The 16,931-nt window shown below is 37.0% G+C and overlaps 1 protein-coding gene across 1 annotated transcript in view; it reads left to right on the plus strand.

The window, feature by feature from the left end:
* OSBPL10 (oxysterol binding protein like 10) overlaps positions 1-16,931 on the plus strand; it is a gene marked incomplete at both ends in the record, with an annotated part of 97,611 nt that overhangs the window by 49,258 nt on the left and 31,422 nt on the right. Inside the window, 2 exons of the mRNA XM_079538321.1 lie at positions 3,692-3,902; positions 12,664-12,818. Coding sequence (XP_079394447.1) covers positions 3,692-3,902; positions 12,664-12,818 — 366 coding nt within the window. The remainder of the gene's footprint in view (positions 1-3,691; positions 3,903-12,663; positions 12,819-16,931) is intronic.

The raw sequence follows: 16,931 nt of genomic DNA on the forward strand, positions 1-16,931 counted from the left end.
TTAGCCAGAGTGTCACATCAGTGACTGGCATGATTACTTCGGTGACATTGGAGTTCCATGTGTTTGCCTTACATTTTGATATATACTTGGTATATGAATCTCTATATTACGCTTTGATAGAAATTGATTGACTGTTCTAACTTTTAATTTTGTAATGTGATGATTGATATTGTTATTGATGATATCTGGGTCAAGATTGTTGATGATACCTGGATCAAGCCAGGAGTCCTTGCTCAAGGTCAGAGTTAACTTTATTAGGATTAGGTAACAATCAAATGTATTTGATTCACAGTACCTTAGAAGGTTTTTATTTCTGTGTGGGCTTGGTTCTTCCTTCATGTCTGCTTTTCTTTGTAAGAAAAGCAATGCTTTACATTACAACAAAAGAAAAAAAACAAAAACCCTGTGGTACACAGTTGTTTAAAAATGAGAACCAAGGTCTGGACTCATCACTTTGGACCTACTCTCAGGAGGTTTCAGAAACTGACTTCTCCTTTTGTCCTTTCCAAATGTATTTCAAAATGCTTTTTTACTGTCATGATTATCCAAAAGCAAGAAATTGATAGTACTAGGAGGTATTTGTGATACTTTTCTCCCAAATACAATTTGATGTATTTCTGGAATTAAAAAAAAAAAAAAAGTGATGTGTGTTGAATTTCTGTTACTTAATTGTCATTCCCCTGTGAGAGGTGTCTTTTTGTGGTCACTTGTTTATTTATATAGATGCTCTGATTTTCATATGAACACTGTTGTTTGTTTTCCAATTTTTTTGTGATCGTTTTCAGCTTACTGCAGCCGGCAGTGGAAAAGCTTTAAAATAAATAAATCACTGCATTGAATCTTCCAGGGGAGGTGCCCAGAGGTAACTTGGCAGACAATGTGCTGCTAGCAGTGGTGTTGTTGACAGCCCACACAAAGAATACTGAAGCAGAGAAAGGGTGCTATTGACTGACAGAGCAAAGTGAGTCCTCAATGAATGTGCCATGCTCCACATGGCCATACATGATAAAGGGAAGTGTCTGCTTGCCCTTTGAGGTAAAATGGCTGATGTCACTCTTTGTTTTCTTCAAGGAGCTTGAAATCACTGTGTCTTAGCATGCTGAGAATGCTTGTTTACTGGAATGTTTATTTGCTTCTTCGAGTTCAGTTTCTGTTCTTTCTTTTCAGTGCACTCAGTGTAGCCTTTTTTATCAGTGTATTTGCCACAGTGTAGGGAAGCCACAGGAAGCATGCCCTACGTCAAAAATGTAATAATTAAAAACCTGATGAAGCTCGTGAATTTTTTTTTTTTTTTTTTTTTTAAACACTGTAGTAGCTTGGACAACGGGAATTTGAATCTGTTGTTTATGAATCTTTTCTTTTGAAAGCTTTGGACATCTCAAGTGTGTGTGTGTGTATTTAGTGAAAGTATTCTGTTTGGAAGATACAGTGTTTAAAACACTTTACTTAGCAAAGTGCATCTCAACATTCTGAATTTTCCAGAGTGCATCTAGCTTGCTTTTATAGTCAAGCGTTTCAGCATTACAGACTGCCTTTTTTCAAACTGTGACTTTGCATAGCAACATCTTTCGTATCTATAACTGGGTTATAACTTTCTTGTGGTCAGTGATAGTGTTGTGCTGGTGTCCTCAGGTGTTCTGATCTGGTTGGCTTAGTATTTACTTGCATTAGAGGAGACATGATCAGTGTTGTATTAAATGCTGCGTATATGTAGAATAAAGAGATTGAAGGCAAGTTAACCCCAAATCAAAAGCACCTACTTCAAAAAGCTTTCTTTGGAATTTAATGGATTTACAGATTGTTGCATTAAATAAAAATCCACATTGTCCCATGAATCTTGTAATAATTAAGCCAAATGTGTTTGTCTAAGCTTGGTTGGAGTCTGTGAACTAATACAGGAACATTGCAGTTAGTGTGGTAAATTGCATGGTAAATGGGTTCAGTGCTGACCCATTCTGTAATCTCAGCCTTATATGATTCATTCACATAGCTGAAGGAGATGGACTTTGATTCATCTCTAGTCATGTTCAGAGTTTGAACTTCAGATGTGAGATTGAATTAGCTTAATAAACCTATTAAGCATTGATTTTTTTTTTTTCTTCTTCAAGCTTGTTTTCTTCAAATAGCAGTTTCTTAGATTATGTCAAAACATCAGATTTAGCAAAACAGACTCTCTGAGAAGGGAGGGAAGGGGGATGTAATAAAGAAACGTTTGTGGAATAAATGTCATGTTTAGTTTAAGAAACCCTCCTATAGGAATGCAGAGATGAATACAGTAAATGCGTTCATCTCCTGTTGGGAAGAATGACTGGCACATGATTATCCTTTATTTTTTTGGAAGCTGTTTATGAGATGCTGCATGCTTTATAAAAGGACTTTTCTCTTGTATCGATCTGGCAGAGGATGGGTAGGTTGTTTCTTCTGTGTCCACCTTTTAGGATCATAAACTTGCAGTTGTACTGAAAGTAGAAAGAAATGAACATGAAATTTTTCAGGAAAGGGATGATAATTCAACACGTGTCAGCCATTGATTAGCATGGGCTCCCACAGGTAATTGAATCTTGGGTTTATATTGATAGGTCTTGCACCTGCAGGAGAAAGAGATACTGAGCAACTCAGTTCATGTTAACGGAGTTGTCTGGTAGTAGATACTCTTTCTGCTCTATGTTGCCAAAGGGTGAAGAAGGGAAGAAGTGTAATGCTCTGTCACTAAACAAATATTGCGAAGGCTTAACTAAAGTTATTGTCTGAGATGAGGTATATAAACTCTGTCTCTTTAGGCATAGGCTGGTAGTATCTCAGGGCATTAAAGAAAAAAACATCTAGAGTTAATTTGAGTTTTGGCCCAAGTGGGTATGATATGATTTTTTTCAAAGACACTGCCAGATGCAGTGTGATACATGAAGGTGGCTTCTCACTTGAAGGAAAGGTAAGTGAAATGAAGAGGCCTGTCGATGTGCATGTACAATTTGCTACAGACTGTAAAAATAGAATTTTTAATAAGCTCTTTCTTTTGGTTATAGGAATGACTTTGGAAACTTGCCAGTTTATTTAAGAACAGCCTACTTCTATCATGTTTTTTATCTGCACTACTAGCATGCATTTTATCTTCGTCTGGTTAAAATCTAGAAACTGATTAACTTTCTCCCTGACAGCTGGTATTCATATCTGACAGTAAATAAAGTATTCTAAGTTGCATCCCATGTTAATGCTTATAAACTTCCAAGTCACCGTGTTTTTTGAGAGCAGTTCCTTACTGAAGCATGAGAAATGAAAAATATCAGCTCTTAAACTGTGATTAGATGTTTTATGTAGGAAAGGAAGAAGATGGATACTGTATCTTCCTTGGGTGTCTCAGATCATATACCAAGGAAAGAAAATGTAAATCTAAATTAGTAATGGACAAGGAGATAGAAATTTCATGTATTTTTTATGAAGACTTGCGGAGAATGTGAGCCATTATTTAATCTATAGTGAACCTACTATTTTAAGTGACTGTTCTCTCTACTGTAGTCTTAACGGTTTAATGGACATGTGGTAGTCTCAAGCCCTGTGTTTTTGTAAGTTTGTGGTTTGTTTGGATGATAATGTTAACATTCATTTGAGGCAGCTCTTTACATTTAGTTGTCATATTGAGCTGTAGGAGTCTGTGATATCTCCTGTGACATCAGATGTTTTTGCACCTTTACAGATGATGAGCCAAGTTGAGGGACAACAGAAGAATCTTGTACAAGCCATTGAAGCTCTCCCAAGTTCTGGCCCCCTTTCTGCCTTGGATCAGGACTTGCTGCTTTTAAAAGCTACCTCTGCTGCCACCCTGAGCTGCCTTGGAGAATGCCTGACTCTGCTACAGCAAAGCATGCATCAAGTGGGCCAGCACCATAACAGGACACTGTCCTCAGGTGAGCATAATCTCTCTTGGGTATTTTTTTGTGTGTATTGGGTTTTTTGTTTTTTGTTTTTTACTATGCTACTGAAGCAGGCAAAATGAACCCTCCCTTAAAAAAGCAAGTTGGATGGAGCAACTTGTTACAGAACTTTACATCAGGCATCAGGATTTTTCTTTTAATCTGAAAAAAAAAATAGCCACAAAATCAGTTGGAAACAGAAGAGGGGAGAAAAAGATGTCCCAAGTCTTCACAGGAAGTCAGATTCTGAAGATAGAAAGGCAGAGTAGGGTTAATAATAATAACAACAACAACAAAAAGATGGCATGGGGAACAGGTGCATAAGCCTGTATTCTTAATGACAGTGCAGAACCTTTTTTTTTTTTTTTTTTTTTTTTTGTAGAGAGAGAAATCCCAATACAGATTTGTTTGTTAAAATTCAGTTGTTTTCTGAAAAGTCATATTACCAGTTTTCGTATGTGAAAGGATCCTATTCAAGCAGATTTATTCCAGTCACTGGTTTTATTTAAATCTAGGAAGAGATTTTCCTGCTGCTATTAAAATATAGATATATATTTGACAAATTTTTGTGAGCCTAAAATATCAAACAGTTAGATACTGCATTTAGCTCTGTAGGCATGAAGCTCTCGATCTCCATGTAGCTCAGTTTTTTTTTCAGTTCACACAGTTCTAGAACTCTGTCCATAATATAAGATGTTAAACCTTTCTGAACGGGTACTTGTTGCTTTCTTATTGTACTATCCAGCTTAAGCACTGGAGCAGGAGTTGATATAAGAGGAAGAGCAACAGCAGAATTCTGGATATGGGGGCTCTGTGTGTTTTCTGTAGGTGAATCAATAACAAAGCCCGACTTCAAGTAGGCCCTTAAAAAAAAAGATATAAAACCAAAAAGGCGAAACATCCTTACTTTTACAGTAGGTTTTCTTCTGGGCAAATATACCTTCAGAGCTGCTGAGACAACTGGTTAAGAAACCAGGCCCTCTCCAGAGTTTCCCTATGGGGAAAGTGGAATATGAGAGGATCAGCTGAGAAGTAGGGAAAAAAAGACATTAAAAACTGTTATGCCTGTACTGTGGTGTATTATGACTTTCCCTAATCCAGTTTCTGATGTTTCATAGGGGAACAAGGGAGAACAACAAAACCCCTATTTTCTACACTTTGGTTTTAATTTAGAAAATTTGTGCACATCTTCATAGTAATGATGAAGGGCATTTAATAGATTTCTTTGATATAATGCCATTTCAAAACAGCATGGGTTGTATAGAAGATGAAAAGCATCCTTCAAAGAAAGGTCAGTTTCCAGTTTCAAATTCTCTGGATGTTGCTTCCCATGTTCATGTGATCTAAGTGAGCTGTCAGAGATAGATGGCTTGAATTGTACATGCTCTTGAATTTGTGTCCAACTAATGTTCTTTTAAATTGGTATCTATTTTGATTTAGTAATGATTTTTGTAGATACGTGCACAATGGGGAAAAGCTGTTGAAATCTTTTATTAAATTTTTTTTTAATCCCTACTCTAAAAAAATTCTGGAAGTCACTATTATGAAGTATTTTAAAAAGTCTAATAAATGCTGTTGTTCGCTTCTCCTTAGACCTTAAACTTGCACGAGAATTCTTTCAGGAATTCTGTAGCACTTGTTCCTACCAGAATCTTCAGTGTAACTGTGAGAACCCGAATGCAGACAGTTAATTCTTCAGTGTGTAGGTGTGCTTACCGCTTGGTATGTGATTTAGAGAGAGGGAAGAAGGGGGAGAGGAGAGGGCTAAAAGCTGCTGAAATATTTAGTCTATTCTCCTTAACCAAAAGTCTGCAAAAATTATTATATTTTTTCCCTTTTCTTTTCCCCAGGATTTATTATGCAACACAGTTGCCTGAAAGAACATGGCCTGAAAGTCTTGATTACTGATTTTCCTACACTTAATCTTTTTCAGACGTACTTTGATGGACTTAAGGTTTCTGCTGAGTCGATGGAGTTTGAGTCATCAAAGCTGCATAAACTCATACCTAATCAGACTAGAAGTAATCTTCTAGGAAACTCTAATTCTGAGAGATAATATCTTTCATTTTGATTGTGTCCTCCTGGCGATTTTTTTTAAAATTGCATATCCAGAAGGAGCAACCAAAGAATCACCTCTTGATGCTGCCAGGTGAAAATCACTTCTTATTTTAAAAGCCTCAGGTTCCTCTGATAAGAAGTCCAAAACACCTTTCCTATATGATATGATGGCCCTATGTACTATATTGCCAAATGTTTCTATTCAGATGCTGTCTAATTACCTGCTACTTGAGGTCTAAGATAATGATGAATAACTTCTGTGAGAAGGCAGTGGGTATCCTGGTCTAGAATCCCCCAGGTTTTTGTATTGACACATGAGATAGGTATTTGATAACGTGCTTGCTTCTAGCCCTACAGTTCACAAAAGTAGTCCAGCAAAGCAGAGCAGTGCTGCTCGTGTAGAGTGTGAGAAATAAGCAGTGACTTAGCTTTGCTGAATTTGACTTATCCTTGTGATTACCTTTACTTCAGCATCAGAACCTCTTACTGTTATGTTCCAAATAAGGAGAACTGCCTGAAGGGTAATACGTATCTATTTTCTGAACAACTCTGCTCTGCTTCTGTTCTTGAAATTGTTACGGCCAGTTAGATAAGGATTGTTAACTTCTCTGTGCATTGTAGGCCTTACAATCTTAATGCTTGCTACAGCAAGGACTTAAGGTAGCTGGGTTTCTGACATAATACTCAGGAACTGCAATCGCAAAGATAGTTATTTAGTAGAAGCTACTTTAAACGGATTTGTGGGCTGTTACTGTTAAAAAGAAAAAAATCTCCTTTTTTGATGTAATTTATTTATTGTTTTGTTTTTTAGTAGTGTGAATAGAAGGAAAGCATTTTAGCAGTCAGTGCAATAAAATCATATCAAAAATCTAAAATTATGTAGTTCTTGACTTTAAATATTTTATGATATTGTTTGGCATGGAATAGCTTAAGGAAGATGTGATTTTTCTGCCTTTCGTTTTAATGTTTCTCAGAAGTTGTCAGTCACATAACTCAAGTCTACAAGCAGTTTTAAAGATTAAACTGAAATCTTCAATCTTTTTTGAAGGGTAGTCAACACATGTTTTAGTCTTACTGTAAAGATTCAAGGAAAGGTTTTTGTGATTCTCTATTTGTTAGTGCTTGATTTTTGGAAATGTATCAACAGGAACAGTCAGTGAGACAAAAATCCTGTCTGTTTCTGCTTTTGAGACAAAATAATGGCAAACATACCTAGCCGTTTTGTTAAAAGTAACTGCATTGATCTCTGGCTGAGTTTTGTCATTTTTTTCTTTCACTGAAAGATATGCCAGAAAAATATGTTATTAGCTAGAAGTGTTGATTACATACAGAATGGGGAAAAGAATGAGTGATTCCATCTGTACCTACAAGTTGTATTGAGTTCTGGGTTTCTGCTGTCTTTGTAGGGAGGAGAAACATTTCAAAGATTTTTTTTACATGCTGTCCAGCTCCAGTTATTGGAGGAGATGGTTTGACATTTATATATCTATATCTATCTATCTATCTATATATATCTGGAGGAAGACTAAAGCAGTAAAAGAAGACAAATGCTGTCCAGTTGATTTATTGCAAGTTCTAAGCAGCTGAGACATGTGGGGAAGATGGGGAAGTTAGTGATAGTAAAGAGTGAAATCTTAGCAAACAGTTTATAAAGTGGGGATAGTCATCACCAGGGATCAGTGATGCCTTGTTGGTTGTGTGACCACCCCCGTAAGTCAGCTTGAATGCCCAAAATGAGCAACAGCTGAAAATGGTTTCTCCGTGTCGCCCAGTCGCATATGTTTCTCTTTACTGCTGTGCTCATGGTAACCGTTAACCTCAAAAGCTTGTCAAGCAGGTTGTCTCAGATGGGTGCTGCTGAACAGAGCCAAAAATTGTTCCAGGGTGTCACCTAGCAGAGTAGTGTGTTCTACTCAGCATTAAGTGCCATATGACAAGATCGAGTTTATTTAGCATGCAACAGGAAACAGATGGCTTTCAAAATAAAACTACAGAGAAGAAACTTTTATCTCTATTTAAAACCTTAAAATCTTTGGTGTTACTTTTTTCCTAATGCGTAGCCTTTGTCAGAAGAGTATCTCTAGAGCCTGTTGACTGCTGTGGTTAATGTTCTTTCTTCTATTCCAAACTAAAAACGCAGCAAATTTGAGCATTTGCTTTAAAGCTAATTTATCACCTTACGTTGTGCTTTAGGACTCTTCTTTATTTTAATATTTTTGCAATTGGAATCCTGCCTTGCAGTCATCAGCAGTGTGTACAGATATATCCCTTATTTTGAACTATCTTGCATCACATGCTCGCTTACTGAACAAAGCATCTACCAGACATGAATTCCTTGATATAATTTTAAGTCTCTCTTGCCTGTCTTTTCTGGGTAGAAAATATAATGTTTCTTATTTTCTTCCTTTTTGAGGGGTGATTTTTGTTTTCTTTTCTAAAAACAAAAGCCAAAGCCCAAACCCACCTTCACTATGTATTTTCTGGAGTTCATTTGGATGTGCAAATGCTGCTTATTTTGGCTTCTATGGCAACAGATAGACTGAAGGTGATACTGGAGTCTGGAGTTTGGGGGGAGGAGGAGGAGCAGAATGTTCTTTGTTTTGTCAGATTCTCTAGTTCCTCCTTTTGAGAAAATAAGTGGCCAGGAAAGATGAAATCCAGATGCTTTCAACTTGATGACACATGACAGCTGTGGATTCTCCTTTAGCTGAGATGTCAAAAGGAGAGAAAAATGAGCAAGCAGGGGAATCCTCCTTCTTGCCTAATACCTGCTATCCCCAACCCTTCCCCCTGCTCCCCCCCACCCCCAAATTCCTGAAGGTGCAGGAAAGAATGAGGAAAGAAGACAGGTGAGAAACAATTATTACCTGTGTAGCTTAACTAAATTCCCTAGTCAGTCAGGTCTCCTTTAAATGTGTCAGTGTTAGACTTGTTTCTGCTGGGACTAACCAAAACAATTTGCTCTTCTATCTATATGCTAATACATCATTCCTTACATGCTCATCTTGCTTTGCAAGATAACATTATTTTCTAGTTCCAGCCCAGCAGGGACCAATTTTGGTCTCTCCTTGAGAGCTACTTAGAATTCTTAAGGGAATATTTATTATAGTGTAGTTACAATGTATTGTAAGAGTTTTATCAATAGTTGTTTGTTTATGATTGTGCTAAGGGAAAATGATGTTGGTTTTTTCTGTCTATAAGCCAAGAGCAGAGAAGTTAAAAGTTTCTTTTGTTACAGAATTGATGTAGGTGCTAAGCATATTTCATACATCAATTGCAATACAGAAACATAGTTTGAAGGTACATCAGAATAAAAAAAGAAAAGAAAATGATAGTGCTTAACTGAAAAATCTCATCCAAACCTCCTCTTTTGGTAGAACCTCCTGCTTAGTGCAACTCTTAAGGGGTAAAGTCTTTATCCTGAGGACACTTCTGTAGAATACTCTGTATTGTGCCACCTGAAATGGATGATTTTTCTGAACTGCAGCATTGCTAAAGGGAAGGAAGATCAGGTTGTGTCTGGGTGCTGCACTTAGCTTACCTGGAAGTATTCTTCTCTATTTTGTCGGAATTTACCTGCTGCCTGTTAGTTGCAGTAGAAATCGGTGTCATTTTTGTGTACTTTCCATAAGAGCCATCATACTGTGTGTACATATGCACTGAACTGCCAGAGTAATTGGGCTTAGAATTGACTTTCTCTTTTGGAACCACGTACCCAACACCATACAAGTGGAAGAGATCTGGTTGATTATACAAATATCATACTTAATACATCTTTCTGATTTCTGCATTGTACTATAGAGTAGTAGATGTTTTGCTTTAATTAGCCTAGTGCTTTTTGTGTCCTCTAACGTTCTATATGTAGAGATTCTTATTTGATTTTCAGACTATTTCTAATGATCCTCTCTTCATACTCTGCATTTGTCTGGGAAGTAAAGTTCTGTAAGGTATAAGGCAACTCCCTTGGAACAACCCGAGAATACTGGTGTGTCAGTGTACATTTGCATATTGAATGTGATGTTATTAGATGTGATTTATCCTTTGGACCTCAACTCTTAACATCCTCTTGTAAAGCATGGTTAAGATCCGCTTAAAAACTTGTCTAAGCTGACAAGATGCATCGTTCTCTGAAGGAGTATCACTGCCCTTGGGACAGATGGAAAAACATGCTGGCATACTACTAATAGATGCTGTTTTTGTGATCGAGTTTAAAATGTGCAGAGAAAGATGAAGACTAAAATAATCATTTTTTACTAGGTATGTTTGTACTGAAAACTGATCCAGTATTCTAAAAAATATGTAAACAACAGTTAAGTAAATGTTCACGCTTGCAAATTTCCCCTGAAGCGAGGTGTTTATTCAAATGGTTTTCTTATGGCTATTTACAGAAATGAGCTTTTTTAAAAATGTTAGTTAAAAAGCATAATTCTTCACAGCGGAGGCAAAATAGATTGTGTGTGAAGAGAGAAAATTGATAGCCCAAGGAAATGAGTGGATGACTTATTTTCAAAGAGTTGCATAAAGAACAGTCAGTTCAATTTTTTTTTTTTTTAGTTTCTCTGTAATAGGAAAATAACAGTAATAATTCAATATTCAGCTGCTTGACAGGGAGAAATGGAAAAACAGATCAGTTACAACATTGCAAAGTAATGAAGAATGAGAAGGATAGCTGTGCTCTATAAAACTATTGAAATGAAGCAAGTTTACTTAACTTCTTGATGTGGTTTTCTCTATGAAATCTGTATCAATTAACATTAGAATGATTTTTAAAAAAATTGTTTATCAATTTATAGCCTCACACATTCCCTTCAAGGAACTCACAGTTTATGTGAAGATTTCTTCACATACAGTTTTTCTAGGTTTTCTGCTTTTATCCTTAAATGCTGAAGGTATGCTTCCTTCCTTCCTCCCATGCAGAGTCCATTTTGGATTTGCCAGAGCAATCTTCAGATTATCCTCTGAATCAGAGCTTATTCTGGGGGATCTGGGGTTGCCCGTTCTTCCTAACAAACAGAGTGCTACTATGACTGCAGTCATGAGCTCTGCATTCCTTCCTATGTATACCAGCATTGTGTAGATTTAATTCAGTTGAAATGGGAGCAAATGTTGACTTTGTGGTGTGTTGAACTAATATGTAGGGCAAATCAAACAAACACCATTTTTTCCTCGTGTATTCATGTAATTCTGCTTAATCTTAAGAATATCTACTGACACAGTACTCAGAATTACTAAAATCCAGAAGTTGCAGCATATAAAAGTAAAGGCCTGATATTATAGCACCCAAGATATTCATCCTTTGTCAGTGGGAAATTTGAGTTGTGTGAAATACGTTTGATTTTTTTTATTTAATGTTTTATTTTCTCTCTGCTAGTTTCTCTGATCTTTGAAAATCATATTACACTTTTTACAGATCATTTGCTTATGCTTTCTTCAAAAGGTGGTACAAAATCCTGCTAAGCAAGTAGATCTGTAGTTTTGTCATATTATTATAACTTGGTACCATCTGAGATGAGAGGAATATTCTGTAATTGTTTTATCTTTGGAATTCAGAGGATTTCAGCTATAGGACTTCTGACTCATTTTAAACAATACAAATATTAGGTTAGTATACTAGTACCTAGATTATCTCACCAGATCAAACTGTCTTAATTAGGAAGTAACCTCTGTTAACCACCAGTGATATGGAGAAAACAAATAGCGTGATCTTTAATGTACTTTTTGTTCTTTAAGATCATCTTAAAATGTTGGCAGTGATGAGAGAAAGAGATCCTCCTGGTGACACTAATAGTGTTTTAATGCACTTCTTATGGGTAATGACTGAAAAACCACAATTTTCTTACCCATATCTCTCTATTTTATAACAGCATGTAATGGATAGCTGAAATTTAAGCACTGTAGCGAGGGCTACAGATATGAATGCAACACTGTGTTTTAGAGCAGTGAGGGAGGAGGGATTCATTGTAGCCTTCTTACACATTGTACATTGTAGCCTTCTTAGCTGATTGTTTTTTTCTGCCTTAGCATCCCTCAATACTGGCCTGTCTTGGAAATTAGGTGCCTCCAGAAGTAGGGGTTGTCTTGATGTCTAGTTCTGTTTGATTCATATATAATGCGCATCTTTCTAATGAGAGCTCCTCTAAACTGTCCTCTTGGTACAAGGAAAGCGTTTTAGCACTTAATCTAGGGAAAGCTTTGGTGTAAGTTCTGGCAGAAATGGAATACAGCTGTTAAGTTTAGAACTGTGGTTTCAGGCACAGTGAATGAAGAGGTGGTCAGCGTATTACCTGAGCTAGTCCTGGGCCTGGGGCCTGATGGAAAAGCTAGATGGTTAGTCATCTGTCTTCTGGTACTGATCTATATGTAAGATGTGGCAAGCACCTGCACTGTATTAGGTGCAGTAATGCTGGATAATTTCCTAGCTATTAAAATATTGGATAGAGAATGCTTGCTTAATTACAAAAATGTGTCAGATTGAATAATCTTTATGTATAATTATGTGTAATAATTTATGTGTAATTCTGTCTGGCAGTAAGAATAAAACTGTAAAATATTCTTCCTTCATTCATTTATTACAGAAGTAAAACTGTGCATGGGGACAGGGAATAAATAGCAGTTCATTAATATGAGTAGAATGCTGAGAGGAGTGGCAAAATCAGTCATCTGCCTCTTGTAAGTTGGTACCTGTTTTCTGCTTCAGATGGTATCCTGGGATGGCCTGGGCCCAAGTCGCATTCCTCAGAGCAACTGAAAAATGGTGCCCTCAGCTCCTTATCATCTGCTAGTGCCAACATCACATGGGCCATAGTTCCATCTGCAGCCCAAGATGGGCAGACACTACAGCCAGGTACTGAGGTAAGCAGACCATTTCTGTTGTATTTGAGACTAGACATTGATCAGATGCAAAGATGTGCAATAGTGGATGCCTCTATGAATTACTTACTGTACTTTTTATCGTTCTGTATGAAATAATTGCTAAAATGGTGTTTTATGCAAGAATGTACTCCGAAAACTAGAACAGAATGTTTATGAGTTGCTCTGTGCTTTTGCTTCTCCGTGATACTGAGAGACAGTGCACTATGGAAAGCATATCATCTCCTAGTTTAAAACCCATTAGTGGTCTTCAGTATACGTATCTATCTTTGATGATAGAATAAGCTGTTTGGTTTTTATTCTTCTTTGAGACAGGAGACATTAGGACCACAAGGTTTGCTTGCTACCCATTTTTCTATGTTGCTAATTGCTCTTGAATGTCTCTGGGCACAGCTTCTCTGAGTTCAAAATTGTGCATTGCTTTCTGGCCCATTTTCTTGTTAAGTGATTATAGGCAAAGTTGTTCACATCATCTGCACCAGCCTGTTGATTTGTGCTTTTGTGGCATTTACTTGGTAAAGGGCAGTTCTGAAGCGTCGACTCTTTGAGGAGGCTCATAGCTGCGTATCAGGCATCTGGTGCACTGAAACTCTCTCACCATGTCAAACTTGTCCAGCTTCTGCTGTCTGCTTTGGATACCAGTGCTGCCCACCAGGAAAACACTTCACACTGAGACTTCACAGATTGTTGGGCACCTGGAGCACACAAGACCTGGAGAACTGGAAAGACGTTTTTGAGAGCTGAAGGAACCCTTTGTTACAAGTGAATGCTCTTTGGCAATTGGAATTGCTTAACTGAAAATATATTGCCTTTAACAAACTGTAATGGCTGGGGAGATCAATAAAGCTGTTTGTTTTTTCTAGGTCTTTTGTAGTATCTTGAGTTGAATATAGTTTAAAAAATCCTGGGCTAAACCAAAGTAGATTTTTTAAAATATTGCTTGTTACTTTGGTTCTCTTTCAGTTGTTTGTTACTTTGGTTCTTTTCCAATTCTGTCCTTAAAAAGCAGCTTCAAGTTCTGCTATTTTACAATGTCCAATAATCTCAGTGTTTAAATGAATTATATTTGCTTTTTACTAGGAGGTTGTATAATTCCTTTTTTAGATGAGCCAACCACAATTCTTACAGCATTTTCTTAAGAATATTCTTTTGAGAGCTTTCTGTACTCACTATTATAAATATATAATAAATAATTTTTTATTTTTAGAGAGCATCATTTTTCCAGTTGAATCAAGCCATTTATGATTTGTTTTGAATTACAACTATTTTTTTCAAAGACTCAGCTCTTCTCGTTCTCTTGCTAATGTGATATACTGAGTTTTGCATATGGCTTGAGGTATGGGAGCTCATAATTTGTGGAGGAGGGAATATCCTTCCGGAGATGGATATTAGCAAGGGAACATAATACTAGTTTCAATACAGAATACTTAGTGCTTTGTGGACCATCTTTCTGAAATCAGCAGCCTGCATTTGCATCCCTTGGGGGCACTAGCACTTACAAAAGGGAAAAAAACAGACAAAAAAAAGAAGTGGAACAGGTTACAGAAAGCTCAGGATGTTGGCTTTGGCACAAGCAGTAGTTGGAAGTTAGTAGACTGAAGCAACAATAAGCATCTTGTGCATGTAATTTTTGTTAGGGTAGTACAATTTCTCAAGCAGAAATTCTGTTTTGCCCCAAAAAAGGACGTAAATCAGGACTCATTCCTGGAAGCTCTTTTCAAAGCTATATTCCTTCCACAGAGTCTTTGTGGTTCAAGTTGTCCAAGATTGATACTGTTGGCTCACAGATAGAAATTGTCTTCCAAAAGTGGCTGATAGATTTTCAGTTTTGATCAACGTAACTGTATGCTTGGAAGGTTGAAGCCCATTGAAGTTGGATTTTTTTTTGTTGTTTTCGTGTTCAACTTCAGATCTGGCATGCTGTCATGGCCTGTTACAGAGGTTACACATCTCTTGATTGCTGTGGTCAGATTCTTTACTGGAACAGATGGTCTCAGAGAGAGCTGCAAGTTTTCTGCCCAATTGTGTAAGCTGAGCAAAGTGTCAGGTAGAAGGCAAAGCTTTCTGTTGCTGTGACTATGGGAAGGAGGAAAAGAAAAATAGTTTGAGTAGCATAACTGTTAGCCCACAAAGGATGCTATCCAGCAGTTACCCAATAGATGATATCTGACTTTTAAAAAATTTGTCTGTTTTTTCACCCAGGCTATCAGAGGTGTTCTGCTTAATGCTCATTTTCAGATGTACTCAGACATGTTGTGTGTCTGAGGCAAGAGTGAGTGACACCGAGTAGCCAGTTCACATAATTACTTAGTATGTGAGATTATATATAAAAACAACTGCAAGTCATCGCACTCCACTTATTTCCTAGTGCAGATGTTAATTCCTATATTGTTAGTAACTGTGGTGGCATCAGTAGAGACTGAGATAATCCATCTAGGTGTCACTGTTGAAGAAACTTGTGATGTGGAACACCATGACTTCTTGTTGTCTACCTGGCAGTTGCTCTTAGGTGTAGGAGGAAAAAAAGAAGAGGAATCCACAAAGTGTCATTCAAATGATGTTCATGCATCTCAATGGCTTTCTTAAAAATTAAACAAAAAACCCAAACCCTGACACCAAGAAAGAAAAGCAACAAATTGAGCCCTGGCTGATCTTCATCTCTGAACAAGTTGGTAGTGTGTAAGTTGGGCTAGTTTTCAAAAGTGCCTTAATTTTAAAGAAGTTCTGAGAAGAGAGTGCTGTTTCTTCTTTCAGTGCTATCAAGTTAATTCTGGTTTCTTCTTTGGCCATGCCTGGATTTTTATGAAAGAATTCTTTATTTTTTTGATAGTATCTCCTCTGTCTCTTAGTCAGAAGCTATGCCCCAAAGGAATGGGAGAGAGCTTTTTGGCCGACATTCAGCATAATGTATTAGATGTACCAACTAAGCAAATTGTGAATTGACCTGTGGTCTGAAATAGAAAATGCCATTAAATTGCTGCCCTTGAGGAACAACTGACTTAGCTGCTTATGTTAGAGGATGTTATTTATAAGGAAAAGATCATTTTAGGTATGTGAATCAATGGTGCTTTTGAAGAAGAGAATAGAGACCTTTGTTTTGTTGGAAAGAGATTGTAAGGAATTGTTCCCAATACAGAAGGCTACAAGCTGGCAGCAGTTCCCTGGCCACAAGGCCGAGTTACTAAATGTGTTTAGTGATAGTTAATTCTCAGCATGGTGGGTAGGCTCTTTGTAGCTGTGCATTAAAAAATGTCATTAACACATAGAAGACAATTTCTCTTTTTTAATGTTTACAAAGAAAGCATGGACAAGATTTATCTGATGCAATCTTAATACCTAATACCTTGAGGAGTATAGTAAGTTGTGGAGCTGGGTTTTGATGGCACATATAACTAAAGGGGAAAAAAAAGCGTTTTTACTTTGCTGCCCAGTTAAGGTTTCAGGTTGCAATTTCTCCCGTGGTGAAACGATGTAGCAGCTAGAGAGTCTTATTTTTAAACAATCTGTTGCTCTTTACTTGCTTTTCTTATTTAAAATGTTTCTTGTTTCCAAGTGCAGAGGGATGTCATTTGAGATACTTCTTAAAGTAGCTCAGAAAGGAAAAGATCGTGCAGCAGAATTGATTTCCATGTGTACTTACTTGCTTATTTTGTCATCTCCTTTGCTGTTACTATTGTTATTATTGCTTTTTCTTCCTAGATGAGAATTTCCTTTCAAGTTTGTGTTATAAAACAGCATTAGGTTAAAGCCTGTCATATCAACTGGAAGAGGTTACCACTAATAGTGAAATGCCAGGTAGCTTTTTCATATTGTTTTCATCAGGGCTAAGGGCTGATCTGAACAGAGCTATTCTACATCTGCTGTGAGATGACTTAAAATACTTTTGTGCAACCCCTAATGAACCTGCCTGGAGTTTTTGGTGTAAGTTATAAGGTATTTTACAGAGTTTTCCCCTTAAAGCAGAAGTGGACAAGTATGCCTTTGTACACCTTTCAGAGCTGTGATGTGAACTTGATCTCTGTAAAGTCTGCAACAAACAGTGACCTGCTCATAATTGTTTACAACTTGGAAATTCCTTTCTTGACGTTCTGAAAT

Source organism: Tetrao urogallus, assembly GCF_951394365.1.
Source record: "Tetrao urogallus genome assembly, chromosome: 7".
NCBI classification, from domain to species: Eukaryota; Metazoa; Chordata; class Aves; order Galliformes; family Phasianidae; genus Tetrao; species Tetrao urogallus.